At 35.3% G+C, this 18,189-nt stretch overlaps 2 protein-coding genes across 3 annotated transcripts in view; one reads left to right on the forward strand and one right to left on the reverse strand.

Moving 5' to 3' along the window:
- LOC134746264 (unconventional myosin IC) overlaps nt 1-15,736 on the reverse strand; it is a 66,350-nt gene extending 50,614 nt beyond the window's left edge. The window contains exon 1 of one of the 2 annotated variants that reach the window (XM_063680606.1): nt 15,541-15,736. In XM_063680606.1, coding sequence (XP_063536676.1) covers nt 15,541-15,638 — 98 coding nt within the window. In that variant the 5' untranslated portion in view covers nt 15,639-15,736. Of the gene's footprint in view, nt 1-3,391; nt 3,753-15,540 lie in introns of those variants that run through there. The other variant, XM_063680607.1, reaches the window with a different exon arrangement.
- LOC134745799 (odorant receptor 85c-like) lies at nt 8,558-13,358 on the forward strand. The gene is made up of 5 exons (XM_063679887.1): nt 8,558-9,361; nt 9,447-9,546; nt 10,944-11,048; nt 12,489-12,644; nt 13,237-13,358. Exons 1-5 carry the CDS (start codon nt 8,589-8,591, stop codon nt 13,288-13,290), a joined length of 1,188 nt encoding a protein of 395 aa, XP_063535957.1. The 5' UTR covers nt 8,558-8,588; the 3' UTR covers nt 13,291-13,358.
- Nucleotides 15,737-18,189: the final 2,453 nt, after the last annotated feature.

Consider the following 18,189-nt stretch of genomic DNA (forward strand, 5'->3'; position numbering starts at 1 on the left):
TTTACGGTAAATTTCAACTTAATTGGTCCAGTAGTTTTGGAGAAAATGGGCTGTGACAGACGGACAGACAGACAGACGCACGAGTGATCCTATAAGGGTTCCGTTTTTTCCTTTTGAGGTACGGAACCCTAAAAAAATGGAGATGTTTTCGAGAATGAGATTAAAATATGTAAAGTACTAAATATTTTTTACACTATAGCTGTTGCTGTTACCCCCAACCGCCTACGTGGGACTTGATGATTTCTTTTCCCCTCTCAAAATGAAGTTATTTGGGTTATTCCGAGTAATTCCATCATTATTTCCCCCTTTATTATTACGCAATAATAACATTTTCATAGATAAGAAATTTGATGTGACAAAACAGTTTATTCTTATGCTTGCGGCTTTATGCTGGCCGTAATTTGCGGTTTTAGAACGCATCATATAGGGTTTATGATAATGTGTCTGTGTGTAGATAAAGGTAACCAAAAGACGGTTATTTGTGCATTTATAATATTCGTACTTATGGATTAATAAGTAGTAGGGTAAATCTTCAATTACTGGCCACTGTTTAATAACTGCCCACCTTACATTAAAAGTGAATTCATTTTATTATAAGGTGGCTAGATATTGAAGGGTGGCCAGTTATTGACACCCGTATACTAAAAATAAATTCTGGTTATAGGTGTCTAGAATTCATTTTAAGTACCTATAAGGTGGCCAGTTATTAAATAGTGGCCAGTAGTTGCCTATATACATAAAAGAATAGGATAAAGCACGCGGCCTAGACAAAACTATAAAAATATTATAATATTGAAATTCCTTTGTCTTGATTGTCTAAAGATGACTCATACTAGACATACAAAGGTCCCATTGATGGGCGTATAGCAGCGAAAGGAATAACATACTCATTGTGTAGGGTAGTTAATATGTGGTATTTTCTATAAAAAGGGACCTTATTGTCGATGGCGCTTACGCCATTATAAACGATGCTCCGATATAAATACAATGCCGCGCGACGCTGTGCGGCGTAAGCGCCATCGACAATATGGTCCCTTTTAATAGAAAATGCCCCATATAGTGCCACTGAGTCCCCGGCAAGCTCGGTTCTCCAACTCCATACAAGCGTAGTTACGCTCTCATTTTAAAATTACTAGCTAGATTGCTCTGAAACTTTGTACTTACTTACAATAGGATAAGGTATATATAGGTCTGAAATTAGTTTATGTAGCTTCAAATGCCATAGTAAAAAAAAATACAGCGAATTTAAGTTTTTCATACAAAACTTGTTTTTGCTCTATTTTGATTGTTTTATATACTAGAGCTATATAAATTAATTTCAGACCTAAATATACCTCATATCATTGCATGTGCAAAGTTTTATTACAATCCAACACGTAGTTTTAAAATGAGAACGGAACTCCGTTTGTATGGGAAGGTGAAATTCGGGCGAGCTTGCCGGTTGTCGGAGACTTAATGGTACATATGTAAGAAATATGTAGGAATCTAAACTTACATTATATTATATGTCACGTCTGTAGGTACTGTACCTATTTATCTAAGTTACATATAAAATAGTAGGGTAAGATGGTTGACACTGGATCACTCCATTTTCTAATGCCCGTGTCTCGAGTAATAACTGTGAAATTGTGATACATATTTATTTGTGAACTATTGTAGACATAATTTATTCAAGTTTCATTATGTTATACTTCAAAATCTAAATTTCTAACCATTTAGTGCCAGTAACGCTTTTAACGAAAAACCGGCCAGGGGAGAGTCGGACTCGCCCACCGGGGGTTCCATACAAGTTGAACTATTTCTTTATCTCATTTTTTTAAGTTTAGGTTTTTAGATTTTTAGGTTTTTAGATTTTTAGGTTTTTGTATTTGTAGTGTAAGAAGATATTACTTGCCAATCAATTTTGATTCCCTTGAGTGTCAAAATATACGTTTTTTTGCGGCATAAACGGCCGTATCTTTTTTTTACGTTAACATAGAAGTTATTCTTCTAATTTCAGATGAGGAAACATCCTAATTAGACGTCTTATTATTATTATTATTTTCGCTAGAAAAGATTTGCATTGTCAGTTCCTTTAGCGAGCTTTGACCCACTGTCAACTTGATCCAGTTAATCCACTGTGGACCTAGGCCTCAATTACAAAAAACCGGCCAAGTGCGAGTCGGACTCGCGCACGAAGGGCTCCGTACCATTACGCAAAAAACAGCAAAAAAATCACGTTTGTTGTATGGGAGCCTCACTTAAATATTTATTTTATTCTGTTTTTAGTATTAGTTGTTATTTGTTATAGCGGCAACAGAAATACATCATCTGTGAAAATTTCAACTGTCTTGCTATCACGGTTCATGAGATACAGCCTGGTGACAGACGGACAGACAGCGGAGTCTTAGTAATAGGTTCCCGTTTTTACCCTTTGGGTACGGAACCCTAAAAAACAGCCAAAAAAGAAATCAATGTCATAGAGAAGTAAATAAAAACCTTATAAAATTTTTAAAAAGAAAAAATATAAATGAATTCATACAGTTATATATTTCGGATAAACACAATCGTAAATATTTGCTTGAAGGTTTGAAGATCCCATTTTTCGAGAGTGGAACTACGTTTGTATGGGAAGGTGCAATTCGGCCGAGCTTACCGGGGACTCTTAATATCGGGAGTGCCAAATTAATTTATGGTATCACATTGACACTATCCCGAAGGACAAACATAAACTTTAAACAAATAGATACTATTTTGAGTCCCGAGACAGGACAAAAGAGGTAATTTTTATCTCAAAAACTATTTAGGATATCGAAAAACTTGATTAAATTAAACTTGTAGCAAATTTAATCAGATTTCGTTTTATATAAGTAGTCATATCGCTAAGACGGAAAGTTTCCAAGATATAAGTAAAAAACCGAAAAATGAGACCTTTAAACCCCCCCCCCCCTCCCCCCCCCTCCGGCTTAAGGCCTACGGCCGGGGACTTTTGATATGTTCCCCTCCTAGCCGGTCCAAACATAGTTACGGAGTAAAAAATTGTGTGCATTTCACTCTATACTTCTGCTTGGCCTATTTAGACTAATCTATATTTTTAAAATTCAAAACTATTATTTTTAAATCAAACAGACCTACTTGTTCACATAAATAAAACTGGCTTACGGCCCTACGTTATCACAAGAAAACTCAAACGAGGGTATCTATGGCCATAATTATTTATATTTGAGTAGGTACTTAATTGCGGTATTTTTTCATATTGTTTTTGTTCGTTTCAATGTAAAAAGCCAATAACCATCGCATCACAGCTACAACATTAATTGAATAGTAGGTATAAGTCTCGACACATGTAAAAGTTCAATTAATAAGTCAATGACCGCATCTTGAAAATTCGCAAAAAACACAATCGACTTACCTCGCTCAAACCTGAACCCGATTCCAAGTTCTCACACAATGCATCACTGCACTACACTTTTAATTTGCCGAAAACGTGGGCAAACAGATCGATCGCTTATCACTATCACTTGTTATCTTTGGACGTTGGCTGGAAATATTTTCCCAGCCCTTTTTATAAAAAAAAAACAAAACCAAAACACTATCATCCAGCGATTCTAAATTCGAAATTTATTTCGTTAACGGCCAGTTAGTTTGAATGCCGCGCGCGTGACATGGTCTCGTTGCGAGAGTGGGTAAAGGACTGGTGGCGTTGGCGTCATACAGCCAGACGGTCGGTCAAAGAGCTTTCTGTGTCATCCTTCTGTTGTGTGTTTTCCATCTATCGTGAAATGAAACACTGTGTTTTGGCCTTGGCGCCATGTATGGAAAACGGCGCTTCTCTTGGACACACTGTTACTGAAAGCCGCTCAGGTACAATACCTACAGTCAATCAATCAATTTATTTTGCTATAGTAAGGGTTGGTTTACAGGGGTCAGTATTGTAATTGTTTGGAAAATGGTAACTGCTCACAATTTTTTCAATTATTTTACAATTGTTTTATTTCTGGGGAAGTCTAGGATACTTGCCCAGACCAACCATTGAACCATTTTATAATAAGAAAAGTGCCAAAAATATATAGTTTTTAGCATCCATGCGTCACGCCCGATTAGATATCGTCTGATATAGGAATGCTGATAACAAATATTTTGAATTAGGTACTTTTTTTATTTACGGCATTCTATTCTATTCTGATAAAAAAAAAAACATTTTTTTTATTATCTTATCAAATATTTTTAAGTTAGTAATTAACTGCCTGAAATAATTAAATTTGAATAATACCCAAATATGGCTTTTTTTGGCTAGTTTCTGGAATAACTTCTAAACTATTTATTTTAAAATTAAAAAAAAAATACATAAAGGGTAGCTAAAAAATAGGTGCCTTCCCGTTGCCAGGGAGGTTGGGATTATACTGAGCAATTTTTACTATGGGACCAATCACGAAATCGCGAAAAAAAAATTACCCTCCCATAGAAAATGGACCAGCCAAAAGGCCAAAATTTGTTTCGCGGTTTCAGGGTTGGTCCCATAGTAAAAGTTCCTCAGTATAATCCCAAAACCTCCCTGGCAACGGGAATGCATATTTTATAGCCACCGTGTTTATGAGATGAATAGATGATGTTTGTATCGAAGCAAAAATTTATCACTTAAAGCGAATTCAAAGACATAAAACTAAATAAGTATAGTTAGTCAATATAAATTGTGAGTAAATAAGAACAAAAAAAAAACTCATCCTTTTCTTTTGGGTACTAGTACTAGTGTAAGATAAAGATAGTATGATTCTCTCTGTCTATGTTTGAAATGAGACAGTCCTTTGACAAATATAATAAAATATAAATGCAATCTTAATAGCTTATGCCAAGGCCGAACTAAAAGTAATTAAATCCACGATTGCGTGAATCTGCGAACAGAATGTTTTGAAACCGAGATTAGTTTACACATATTCATGCACATACATTAGTTCTCTTTCAAGTGACTTAATTGGTATTTTATTAGGAAATTGTTTACAATGGGTATTGAATCGAATGTGTAACGTAATTCTTCTGATTACAGTTTTATTGTGAATGTTGAAATGTAGGAGTAGGTACCTAATAAGTAAGTTTTATAAAATAAATACGGTGTTAACATGATTTGCTATAAAAATATAATTTTATTTTTAAATAGTCTGTGCTTCTGGCTTTGTCAATTTTGTGCATTAGCTTTATAATTCTAATATAAATTTCTTTAAATAGGTATCCATCATACATCCGTTATGACACTTATGACGTATTTACCTATAGTCATTAATCGATTGGTGTCGTGCAAAGCGGCTCGTTGATCGTAAAATTATATGCAAATTAACATCTGTATTCGTTAAGTCATACGTTATCAATGTTATCATTTATCAATAATATAAATGTTTTCTGTATATTTAGGTTATGGGCCACAAAATACATCGTTTAAGTTAAAAGGTTTTTTTTTACTTCTCATGCTCGTATATTTTACTCACAATCGAAGTGAAAGGTAGAGTGTATAACTTAGGCATAAATGTCCATTTTTAACCTCGACTATATTTTTCCTCTGCGCTCGGACCAATAATTTGCCTCAGATAAAAATGAATCGCTTTATGCCCTTGTTGTACCATCTACAATTGTTTCTTTACTCATCAATACTCTCTGCATTTTATTAATCTAATTATGTATCCTATATACTGAACCTACTTACTGCGAATCACAATCATGTTGTAACAAGTTTCATTAGATAACAAGTGTCTTGGTAAAAAGTTAAGAAGAAACAAATGTGTATTGCGAAGTATTAGTTTAATAAGTAGTTTTTCTGAACATGTTATTTTAAGCATGATTTAAAATTTGTAAGTTTTTAAATACGCCTAACATTTATTGTCATAATATGAATTCGTATAACAGATTTGGCATAACATTGAACAGGCAAATTAATAAAATAGTATACAACTTTTTGCGCATAATAATGAATCCACATTATGCATAACATTATTAACCATAACTTTAATTGTCCCAAAATGAATAGTTTCATAAAGCGATCGAATTAAATTGATCAGGACAAAACCAACTCGGTTAGGTTAGGTTCAGAAGGTATTTTCTAACAGCCCGATAATCGATATTTACACGTCCTAATTAACTCCTCAGATCCATAATTAAAAATAATTAATTTTGTAATATTGCCTGCAAATTCTTTCTCGTGAATATGATTTTGATTATCCTCTTGCCGTCACATTATCCAGTACTACAGGCGGACTGATAGTCAGTGGGCCCCTTAAGATAAATGTGTAGATACCTGCACCAACAAAAATAAAAAAAATGCAGGACTTAATAGTTCTTATCGACCACTCACAATGCCACCTTCTGTCTCATAACACCACAATTCAAGCATACCATAACAGTATTTTTGCCGGAACAATGTTGAGAACTTGCGGGTCAAGTACATTACGTAAGGTGTGGGCGCGTGAACTTTGCCAGCGGGCAAACTAGTTTGCAAAACATTGTTTTGTCTACCGATATGTACAGTCAAGTTCAAAACATCTTCACAAGCAGACGTTTCAAATATTAACACATTGAGACTAAGACACTGACGAAGGTCGTGTAAAGATATTTTAGAGCGTTGTGCTGTTGCTGTTTGTGAACTCAAAAAATTGTGCCCAAAAAACCGATAACTCACGGGTTATAGACTATGATAGACGATGACTGGAGGGGACTGCTGAATATACCCTCTACACTATTGTCCCTGCCAGTCATCGTCTATCATCGCCGATAGTGGCGACGAGCCATAAGGGTTATCTATAAGGGTTACCTTTAAAAAATACGTGGATGTCTATTGGTTTCCATAAAGTTTTGAGTCATAATTCATAATATATTGTTTGTTCACATGTTCGTTAGTCATTTTTTTGGTTTCTCTCAGAAACGCGTAACTTTTCAGGATTGCCATAAAACAAACATAACCTAACCTAACTATAGGATAACCTTACGAAAATCCTGAAAAGTTAACGGTTTCAGAATTATGACTAATGATAATCTGACAATCATTACATTATGACTTTCTATAATTATGTCAAACAAAGGGACCCCGTCTTAAAACCTTGAAACAGCATAAGCAGGTATTATTTAACCCTCCACGTAGTTGCGAACTAAAACACCAGTCAAAGCAAAATTACTGGAAAACAATACGTGTAATTATGGTTTGCAGTTAAGGAGAACTTTGACTTCATATCAAGAAATTAAATATATTTTTCCCCTCACTAGCTCGGAAAGTTGTCTTTTATCCTTCAATACAAGCGGGGAAAAACGCGTTTTATCCACTAGTGGGGAAAGTAATTTGACCTTGGATGGAGCGTGTTTAAGTAGCTTGACAGATAACAAAACGTAAATCGTTTATGACAATGATTCGTTCGATATTAATTATCATTAAATAAATGGTTTGAGAATCTAATAAAAAATACCAAATTCAGCTTTATTTAATAATTTTAAGTCATAAACCTGCAAATTCCATAAGAAACGTTAGATTTTTTATAATGATGTTAAATATAATTCTGAACGCACAAGTTGAGTTGATGCAATTTCAAAACGCATCCTTGACATTTTATACGTCAGAACAGAAATGTCAACAGTGTCAACAAAATTTTTACTTAACTTCTCACCGACTCACGTAAAAATCAGAATTTCCAGTGTTTTCTGTTATAATATCGTAAAAAAATAAGTGATTCCAGTGATGAAGATGATCTATCGTCTGTGGAAGTTGCACTTTCCTCGCTATAGTGAGGGGAAAAGTTTTGTGTTACACACGGGTGCAAATGTATTTTACTTCTCGTGTTTCAATTGCACACTCGCGGGTAAAATACAACTTTGCACCCTTGTATAACAAATAACTATTTCACCACACCAGCTGGTAAAGGCTCTCTTGATTGTTCAAACACTGATAAAAGTTGCATTTTATTCACATGTGAGTCAAAGTAATCAAATGCAAATTTTGAGTTGTTTTCTTATGTTTGTTGGTAGAATTGACTTTTAAATGATGATTTATGAATGATAAATATTTAATAACATTCATTTTGAATCGATTTGCTTTGATTTTATTTGATATTTTACAGTTAGTATTTTCCTTATGTTGGTGTGGTAATTTTTTTTGTTTCACTCGTTGGCAAAATTTGTTTAACCCTCGCAACGCTCAAGATTCCATTTTTCGAACCACTTGTTACGCTCGTGGTTCAATTTTGGAATCTTTCGCTTGCTCGGGTATCAATATTAGCACGAGAGGTTAAATAACAACTTATAAAAATCCGTGCAGTAGTTTTTGAGTTCCTTTATCGCGAACATACAGACATAGTGATGAATAGATAAATTCATGTTTGTGCTGGGTAAGGCAGAGGAATCGACCGGGTCAGCGGTAACATGAGGATGCTTCCTCTTAAGTTGAGCCTGGCAAATTTTCTACGGCAATGTAAAATGAAAGAGTTGCTATTAAATTATTAAATAGCTGTCATAAAAATATAAAAGCGTGGAACATCATTAAAAACATTGCATTTACTAGAAAGCTTGAGGTGCATAAGACATTTTCAACAAGCGTAAAACGTCTTAAATTTTAAAATTATCCTGTTTTCTTTGGAAAAATGTTGAATTTAGACTACGACGAAATGTTTAAGATATCCATATTGGCTTTGAAGATAAATCGTTCGTACCCCACCATCCCTAAAAACAAGTTGTGGTTGTGCAGCGTGATTCCCATGCACGGGTTATTTTGTTTCGTCTTCTGTTTGGTCGTGAACAGTATGATATTCCACGATTTAAAAAACGGTAATTTCACCGCCGCCTGCACCAACGGTATTTTCGCAGTCCTTTTTATTTGCGTCTCCTTCAAATATTCAGTTTTGTTAACGAAAACAGAAGATATAACATTTGCTATGAATAAAGTTAAAGGCGACTTTGCGGCCGCTAAGCGTTTATGTTCTGTTGAGCAAGCTATAACCTCTGAGTACGCTAACAGAGCGAGCTGGGTAACGAAAGTATGGCTTCTCACTTCCTCTTCTGTCTTCTCCGTATTTCCAATGCAAGTTATTGTGCTATCCATCTACTATTACGCGATTGGAGACTTTCGATTTGTCCACATGTACCAAATGACTTATCCAGAAGCTTTTGAAACGCACAAGGATGAGACATATACGTATCTATTCCTGTTATTCCTGCAGATTTATTATGGGGTATATACATTGCTCATGTACATGGGGTTTACGCCTATGGGGCTGATTTTCATGTTGCATGCGTGTGGGAGGATAGAGATTGTGAAGTATAGGATTAGTAAACTGTTTGAAGGGGAACATTATGATCCGAGAGAGATACAACAGCGATTAAAGAATATTGTGATGCCTTTGCAAGATGTTCTGGAGTAAGTTAAAAACATGTACAGCGATACGCTAAAAGTTTTAATTGAGAATGTCCACTTTTTTGTGATTAATGATTTATTTATTTAGTTTTGTAGATCTTTTAAAGGATACATTCCGAGTAGTTTACGAGGTATACATGAAAGCTACCACTATTGTCTTCCCAATTGCATTATACGAAATCCTTGAGGTAAGTCACATCAGTACCTAAATTAATAACTGATAGACAATTTATTATGTATTTTCTTTTACTGTTCTAACAAAGGTTAATATCCACCAACACAACAGTTAGGTACATATTTATTAAATACCTTTTTTTGACGATCGACTGACTTGACCGACTCTCTGCTAGCGTTTTCCGACTAGGCTGACTTTTTGGCAGCATTGCTTGCCTTGGCTGACTTATCAACTGACCACTCTGACGCTTTGCCAGGGTTGCTCGTACTGCGTGCAGGGAAGACTTGCAAATCGCACAGTCCCAGCAAAACGTTACTACACTAGTGGACAACATGACGTATAAACTTTTATAATATTTTCTTAATTTGTGGCAAGAAACACAACACTAATTTTAAGAATAATCTTGAGATTTTTCACGACATAGTTTATTTTATTAAAAATTTGTAAGATGTCTATTGTCCGATAACAAGTTGATTGCAGATTTTTTGCACTGCAGATATTTCGCGAACTTCGGGCGTTTATGTGTTTATACTTGAGTATATCCTTCGGAACTGCCATCTTTGGACTAGTTAATTTGCGTTATTCTACTATTTTCATAGCAAGCATTCTATTTGTAAATACTTACCGGGAAATAGATCGAAACAACATCCGTGCGTGCGTAAAATATGCTATTTTTTAGGGTGTCGTAGTCAAAGTGGCAAATAGGGCGGAAACCTTATTGTTTCGTTATGTCACATTCTTTTGATTTCATAAGTAATTACTATTTTTAAAGCGTTTTTCAGTAAAAATACACGTCAAGATTGTTTATTCTTTTCCTAATGCTAAATAAAAAGTCGAGGTATAGCTCCATGATGAATTCCATAATGAAAACTATTCCTATGACGATATAGGGAAGGATCCTAGGGACAAACTAGGGGCGATTTAAGGGTGAAGAGATAACAAACAAGAGTTAGTCTCGCATTTATAACGTTAGTAGGGATGAGCACTTATCGCATACAAGTGGGACTAATTGAGACAAGTTTACAACTAATTTATCTTATCATTATCACTTGGACATTTTTATAGAAGCTTATAGGGATGATGATATTTCACTGACAAAATCGCAATTTAACTTATTTTCCATACACTTAAGATGGGCTCTCAGTGACCTTGACGTCACGTTCAATTATGGTTTTGTTAGGAGCTTTTCGCGAGTGAAGTACGACTGTCGGACTTTGACTATCATTTCTGACTTTTGTATTGCTTTAATGCAATGGGTCCCATATAGACATTTGATTTAACCATTAATAAAAAAATGTCATCAAGCCTATTATTATTATTATTATTTTTTAATCTGGTTTTTATTGAGGCTTTGGACACTCTAGGTGAACAATGAACATGTCAGCCTCATGTAAGCCTATAATGTTGCAGGCATTGAAAGAAGGGCGCCTCAGCATAGAGTTCATGACGTTCATTATTGCTGGGGTCGTGCTTTGCTTTGCGCCGTGCTATTACAGCGATCTACTCATGGAAAAGGTAGGTGATATATTGTTATAGACGGGTGATTATGTGGAACTACTAAGTTTATTTATTTTCATTTCTCGTGCTCTGAAAGCGGGTCGTTGTTGTTCTAGAAAGTGTGCAGAAAACGTTATTTTTCTTTTTTTTTTACGATAAGCATTTTCCATTCTGATAATTAACTCCCCATTCCATAAATAACGATATTATTACTTAAATTGTTAATTGAAAGTACTCTAAAGAAATAAAACTGAAATTTATACTTAGCCGTGTTTTTTTTAATGCATATTTTACTTTCCTCGTTTTTTCGTCGTATTCGAAATGAAAAGTAGAGTGTTTAGCTTAGCAATTTCTGTCTCCTTTGGGTCATTCTTCCCTTGGTTAAACATCTATTTTTTATTATACTATATCAGAGCTATTATTTATTATACTATTGAGCCTGATTCTTTAACAACAACTTGTTAGGGGTTTGAACTGGTTTTGATACGACCTTGACGACCGTCTTGCTTGCTGATTGGCGCGCATCTCATGTACGCTCAAAATAACATCAAAGCCGTAACTATTAGTATAGTGGCACGCGCTCAAACACAATGGCCATGCGCTCACTCATAAGAAACAATGGCTTTTGTTTAACAGATTAGGGTTTTTGGCGTAATCATTTGAGAAGATTCAAACTATAATTAGATGTTAAACCTACCTGATGCCTACCTGAGTCGGGCTCTGTCATCATCATTCGCTTGCCCTTGTCCCATTCACTTGGGGTCGGCGCAGCATGTCTTTTTCTTCCATACCTCTCTGTCACCCGTCATCTCATCATTCACTTGCGTTCGTTTTATATAATCTCTCTTTTCCTTCTACCTCTTCTCTTCCTCTTCCTTTCTCTTTCTTTCTTTTTTTTCTGTCTTGTTCTCTTTCTTTTCTGAGTTGGGCTCTGTATGGGGCACCTATCCCTGGTCCGAAAACGTAGCGAAAATAACACACACGTTTATTATTAGTAACAAACATTGTCTATACTAATTTTAAAATTAACGTTTCTACGTTACGCTCATATCTCAATGCAATCCGGGTGCAACTAAGGTCAGTAAGGAAATATCAGGACCTGAATTCTGTTATTTCTGACCGGAAAAATGTTATTCGTTGGTGCATTTGTATTATTTCGTTGTGGTACCTACCGGTCTTACCGTATATAAAGATGTCTCAGTAAAAAGAGAAGTCAATAAGAAATTTTAAAATCCATTGTCCCATCACATCCTCTATTTTTTATTATTTGTTTTTAGAAGTAGATATATCCCTTCGAGCGGCAAGCTACCTCGAATGGGACGCTCTCTGACAACCGCGCGTGCGGCGGGCCGCCATTTTTAATATGGAAAACACGCCGCATTGCCGCACGGCGCGAAAATTTAAAATATTGCTTTGCCGCTGATTTTACTTTTTTTAATTTTTATTATGCATTTATAGGGCTTAAGCCTCCGGATGTGCGTTTACGCAAGTGGATGGGAAGCGTACCCGGACTCGGCAATGCGCCGGACTCTGTGCATCATCATGTGCCGATTGGAGAGAGACGTGGCCATCCGTACGCTATTCCGAACTGTTAACCTGGACGCCTTTTCTGAGGTTAGTCATACTCAGCCTTTTTTTATAACGGCCACAAAGATTAATTTGCTTAAAAGTGACGTTCAGAATGGCAAGGACGGCTTTGCCTTGTTATTGATGCCTTGTAGCCTCGGGCCGAAAGATTAATTTGCTTAAAAGTGACGTTCAGGATACCAGGTATACCAGGATCACCTGATGAGCCACCTATAAAAGCCCGGCCCGCATTCGGTCATATACTTTCATGGTCTGACTGGAGAGAGATGTGGCCATTGCGATACCAGATTCGAAAATCAGACGTATTTTAAAGCAAAAACATCATACATAAAATAAATAAATAAAAATAAAATATTTTTTATTGACAAAGGCAAGTACAAAATAGTTTTTGAAGTCTCTGACGAAGAGCTAGGTAAAAACCTGTGTTATCTACAGAAGTTAGCTCCATACTTGAAAGAAACGTTCTGTAAACGGAATGTTTTACGAATGATTCAAAGTGGCTTTTTATTAGAGATTAAAAACTAAAATTGCAGTTAGTAAAGTGCCTTGCATGAGATGATAAAAATGTGTATTTACATACCAAGTTAATCGTTATACAAAATGTTCTATATCTTTACAGCTATGCCATCAGTCTTACGCCCTCTTCAATGTGATAAACGCCGCTTGGACTTAGTTCAACCGAAAAAAACTTTATTTACTCTCAATCGAACCTACCTATCAGCCACAGATGTCCACTGCGGAGCGATCCCTAGCACACTGCAGCCACCCACTCCCAGCGACGCGTACGAGATTATCCGTCCATCTTCATAGTTTGTGGTCGTCCGACACTACGCTTACCCATCCGTGGCAGCTACTCTAGGACTTTACCGATATATCGAATATACCTAATCAATGTTTACCTCGAATTGTAACTAACACTCATAATTCTTATATCACTGTCTACTTATCTGGCACTATCTTTTTTAATTACCTACCACTATCCGCTATTCTTGGATTTGTTACGAGGACCTGGCCCCGTAGACAACACGCTAATCGCTAACGCTCCGTAGCGAACGAAACGCAACTGTCACTGTCACACTAATATGGAAGAGTGATAGAGAGACACAAAGCGATTCGATAGCGATTGTCACCTAGGCTAGGCCGCCTGGTTAGTAGAGTTCTATTTGTGTAGGTACCTAAATATTTTATTAATTTATACATCACATACTAAGGCGAGTTTACACGTTTACAGTAAATAAACTAAATTTGAAAAACATAGTTGTTTATTGGTTTACCGTAAGAGCGTTTTCACATTCTCCGATCCGATATCGGAGGTCAGATGATCCTTAGAGAAAAGCAGCTCTGCTGGGGAGGCGGCTAGGGTCGCGTGCCTATTTGGTTTATCGTAAGAGCGTTTTCATATTGTCCGATCCGATGATGTCAGATGATCCTTAGAAAAAAGCAGCTGTGCTGCTGGGGAAAAGTAGCTGCGGCGGCTAGGTTCATGTGGCTCTTCAAATATATACAAATAAGATTTAGATATTTTGGCACTACCTAATTGCGGCTGACGACTTATTATGAAAAGTAATAAACGTAAGTGGTTTAAAGTAATTCAAGTTTTGTGTTCCTAAGTTATGTTCCCAAGTTCGTACATAGTGATCGATGATTACATAATAAATAAGTAGGTAAAGAATACCCAAGAGATAACGATTCACGCAAGTATTATATTACAATAAATAAAATGTCTGCAATTATAGATAATACTGATAAATTAATGATTTGGATAAAAGGCTCAAGGCTTTAGATATAGTATAAACTATTTGTTGATTATAGAGTTATTTCTCTAATTATTTATACACTGCACTACCAAATAAAGTCATTGGAATTACAAATATTTATCGTATCATTGTTTTATTTGAGATGATTTGAGAAAAAGTATCTTATAGGCTGTCTCGCCGAAATTATATACACTTAGCTTTATAATTAGTAATTCAAACGAATTTTAAGATTTGAGTAATCTTCTGAGCCGTAAGTTGAGTAGAGCATGGAACGATGCGGCGCGGGGCGGTACGTGGCCGTTTTGTATGATATTGATAATACTATTAATAACTTATTCTGTGTCACGTATGACTATGAAGTACTATGAATCATCTATTCGAATAATCGAAATCCTGATATATACGGAATAATAGGTACTTACGCTTAGTACCGTCCGATTTGGAGTCCAAACTTGTTCACTCACTAAACACGTTTACATTACAAAACAATACTATAATATCATCGGAGTGCATTCAACATTCAGGGAGCTAGCGAAGTGTCTCACTGATGTTGTGATGTCGTAACACCGGTAGGTGACCAGAGGGCTGATGGTTCCTTCCTTGCCCAGCGAATTGGCATCGCTAAATATATACAGCGCGGCCACTGCCACTGCCACCAGCCTGCTGCTGGGCACCCTACCATGTGGCGCCGAAGTAGTAAAGCTAGATTTTCGTTTTTGTATTATCATGTTTTTTGCTACATTTAATCAGTTACCTATTATTTTACAACAAATTACCTACACTGACAGTTTGACAGAATTGTCTTTAATAGCTCTACAATGATTTCTTTTTTATATTTTGAAAGATTAAAAACTTTTAACGCTCTTATTCGGACTTCTTTCAACCCTTACGTTTTTTTAAATTGTTGTGTCATAAAGTAAAAGTCATGTTAAATTGTATAGGAAACAAAGAGTATAATAATATTTAAATAGAAAATAAGAAAACTAAAACATGTTTTCTTATTAATCGTGAATATAAAAAATATCCTAAACGTCATCAGTGATATATGTGATATAAATGATATAATTCATATACCTACCTGCTAATATTGTATAATTATACACATAATTATGTATATAATTATACATATAATTATGTATGTTATAATCTTATTTATTAAAACTTACTCTTTACCGGGAGCAAGGAGTGAAGGGCCCGCATTGTCAACTACTTGAACTGTTGATTCAGCAGTTTCCGTCACATTCACTGAGTCCTGTTGCGTCATTTTGCCAAAATCACTGGTATCTAACCACAATACGGTAAATAAAATAAAAAAACCGCTTAAAAAAGCAGTTTATATTTTTCAAAAGTTATGCGCGCCAAAAGCTTTCGATTCCGTTTGACAATTGTTTTTTTTTTTAATTTTTTTATTACCGACGTGGCGTTGCGAAGGAGTTGCAGCCAGCGAAGTGGACGAGCGAACGACGTTATCAGATATAGAGAAATAATCCTTTATTTTATCAATACGTTATCGTTAATTGCTCGATTGACGCCAATAATTTGAATTCCCTCTTGATGACTTAAGCGGATATCAAGGCTGTTCGGCAAAGTATTTTATGTAAAATGGCTTTTGCCTTCTTAAGGCCTCAACTCAACTTGCAACAAATCTTTTGCTGTTTTTGATACATTGCGGCTTTTGATCGATTATTTGAATTCGTTGAACTAGCTTAGCCGGCAATGTATCAAAAATCATGCAATTTGTTGCCAGGTGAGTGAGGGAGGCCTTTAATAGTGATTAGTGCCTTTTTAGTGCCTGCAACTGTTTAATGACTTCGGTAAAAAAAGTGTGTGCGTGTAATCTTTACGCGCGATTGAAGTAAAACTTCTTTGACGATGACGTTTATCGCTATGTTGGCACTTTGACGTGTGTCTTATTGTACGTGTGTCACTACTGAGCGTTACTTCCGTCAGAAAAAAAAATCTAAGTTAACCTCTAGTCGCGCCTAAAGAAGTTTTACTTCAAAAAGGCCAGTTCGGTTGTTAGTGCAACTTCTACAACCAAAGTACATGTGCTTCGTAAATTTCGTAATCAACTATTTTGTTTTTACTACAACGTAGAGATGAGTAATTACAAATATACAATTTATAGTAAGTAATTGTTTCACATTGTCGATAATCCACACTTTAATTATACATCGGCTGTTGACACAGGTGTACCTATTTTGAGTGTGATCTGCCTGGAGTTCGCTTAAAAAAGGCTTACATTATATTAAAAGTAATAATAAAATATTGTTTTCTTTTGTATTGTTTTCTTCTATTGAGGTGTGCAATAAAGAGTATTTTATTTTTATTTTATTTTATTTTTATTTGTATTTTATTGTAAACTAGCGACAGTAGCGACCCGCCCCGGCTTCGCACGGGTTCAACTAATTTACACAAAACCTTTACAAATTATACACTATTATAAACCTTCCTCTTGAATCACTATCTATTTAAAAAAACCGCATCAAAATCCGTTGCGTAGTTTTAAAGATCTAAGCATACCTAGGTACATAGGGACGGGCAGACAGCGGAAAGCAACTTTGTTTTATACTATCATAGAGTAACTTATACTAGAGCGGTACTGTCATAGTAAATTTTGTAACCCCAGTAAATTCACTGCCATCTGTCGACACACTTTAAAACTAAAAATAAATATTTATAAAAATACGATAAAATGTATTTAAATATGGATAAATGATTTTTTTTTATTTGCATTAATTATTTATATGATTTTGACCCATGTTCTTTCACTGATATGCGTTAAAATTGTAAATAACAAACGAAACCGTCAACGCCCTCTATACGAGTGTTGGCCAAAACTAGTGGCGCCCTCTGATCGAGAATCAAATTTTCTTGATTTTCGAGGCACGTTTTTTCCTTAGACTGTATCCATCTATTACGGAGTTATATCTATCTTTGATACTATGTAGTGATACTAGTGATTTTAACGTATTCATCAACTCAGGTTATTCGGGGATTCTCGTGATATTTGTTAAGCGAGACACCCTGCGCCCTCTATACTAACTTTCTAAGAACATGATGTCACTACTCTATCCTAGATGGCGTACCTATGCATTGCAGTGTTTAAATCTGTTTAAAATTAAACCATAAATGAGATGAGTATATGTTGTTATGAATTAAACTTCATGAAATGTACTTAATTGTTTATTTATCAAATGACTTATTTAGAACATACATAAATAAGTACACCTAATTTACTTGAGAACTGGCATGGTAAGAAAGTGGCATAGCTCTGTTACCTATTTATAGTATTCTGTATAGCTCTCAATATCTATTGTACACCCAACTGCAAAATGGCGAGATCATTTTATGAATTAATTCCCTCATAGTATGTCCATGCAATTTTTCAGCTCGCTGTACCTACATACAGAAAAGGAGAGGCAGTTGATATAAGCACACAATACATTTGTTCCTTAATTGGGTCTTATCCAATAAATCCTTAATACAATTTTATTTTTAATACTTAATTTAATACCTATCACTAATTCAAGGTGGATTCGGTTTCATAAATTCAAGTCACTTTTCGAATTGATGAAATGTTTCCCACATTTTTTTATTTGTAAAACTATTTCCCAACAAATCACCCCGATTGAGCTTAAAAACGTATTACCGTACGTGAAATTACACAACCTCTAAAATTTCTTGGAAATGTAATACTTTTAAATTATGCAGTGAAATTTAACCCTTTAACGGTCCATATAAAACATACGATCAAGCCTCGTTTCTTTAGGCCTAAAAATTCTGCATAAGAAAAAATACAAAAAAATGATGTG

This window comes from Cydia strobilella, chromosome 12, assembly GCF_947568885.1.
Source record: "Cydia strobilella chromosome 12, ilCydStro3.1, whole genome shotgun sequence".
In the NCBI taxonomy this organism is placed as follows: domain Eukaryota; kingdom Metazoa; phylum Arthropoda; class Insecta; order Lepidoptera; family Tortricidae; genus Cydia; species Cydia strobilella.

What these genes read in the sequence shown, in the direction of transcription:
- LOC134745799 (XM_063679887.1), top strand. Translation starts at nt 8,589, where the DNA reads ATGTTGAATTTAGACTACGACGAAATGTTTAAGATATCCATATTGGCT. An exon ending in CCTTTGCAAGATGTTCTGGA is followed by an intron (nt 9,362 to 9,446) that starts GTAAGTTAAAAA and finishes TTATTTATTTAG; the next exon opens with TTTTGTAGATCTTTTAAAGG. An exon ending in ACCTGGACGCCTTTTCTGAG is followed by an intron (nt 12,645 to 13,236) that starts GTTAGTCATACT and finishes ATATCTTTACAG; the next exon opens with CTATGCCATCAGTCTTACGC.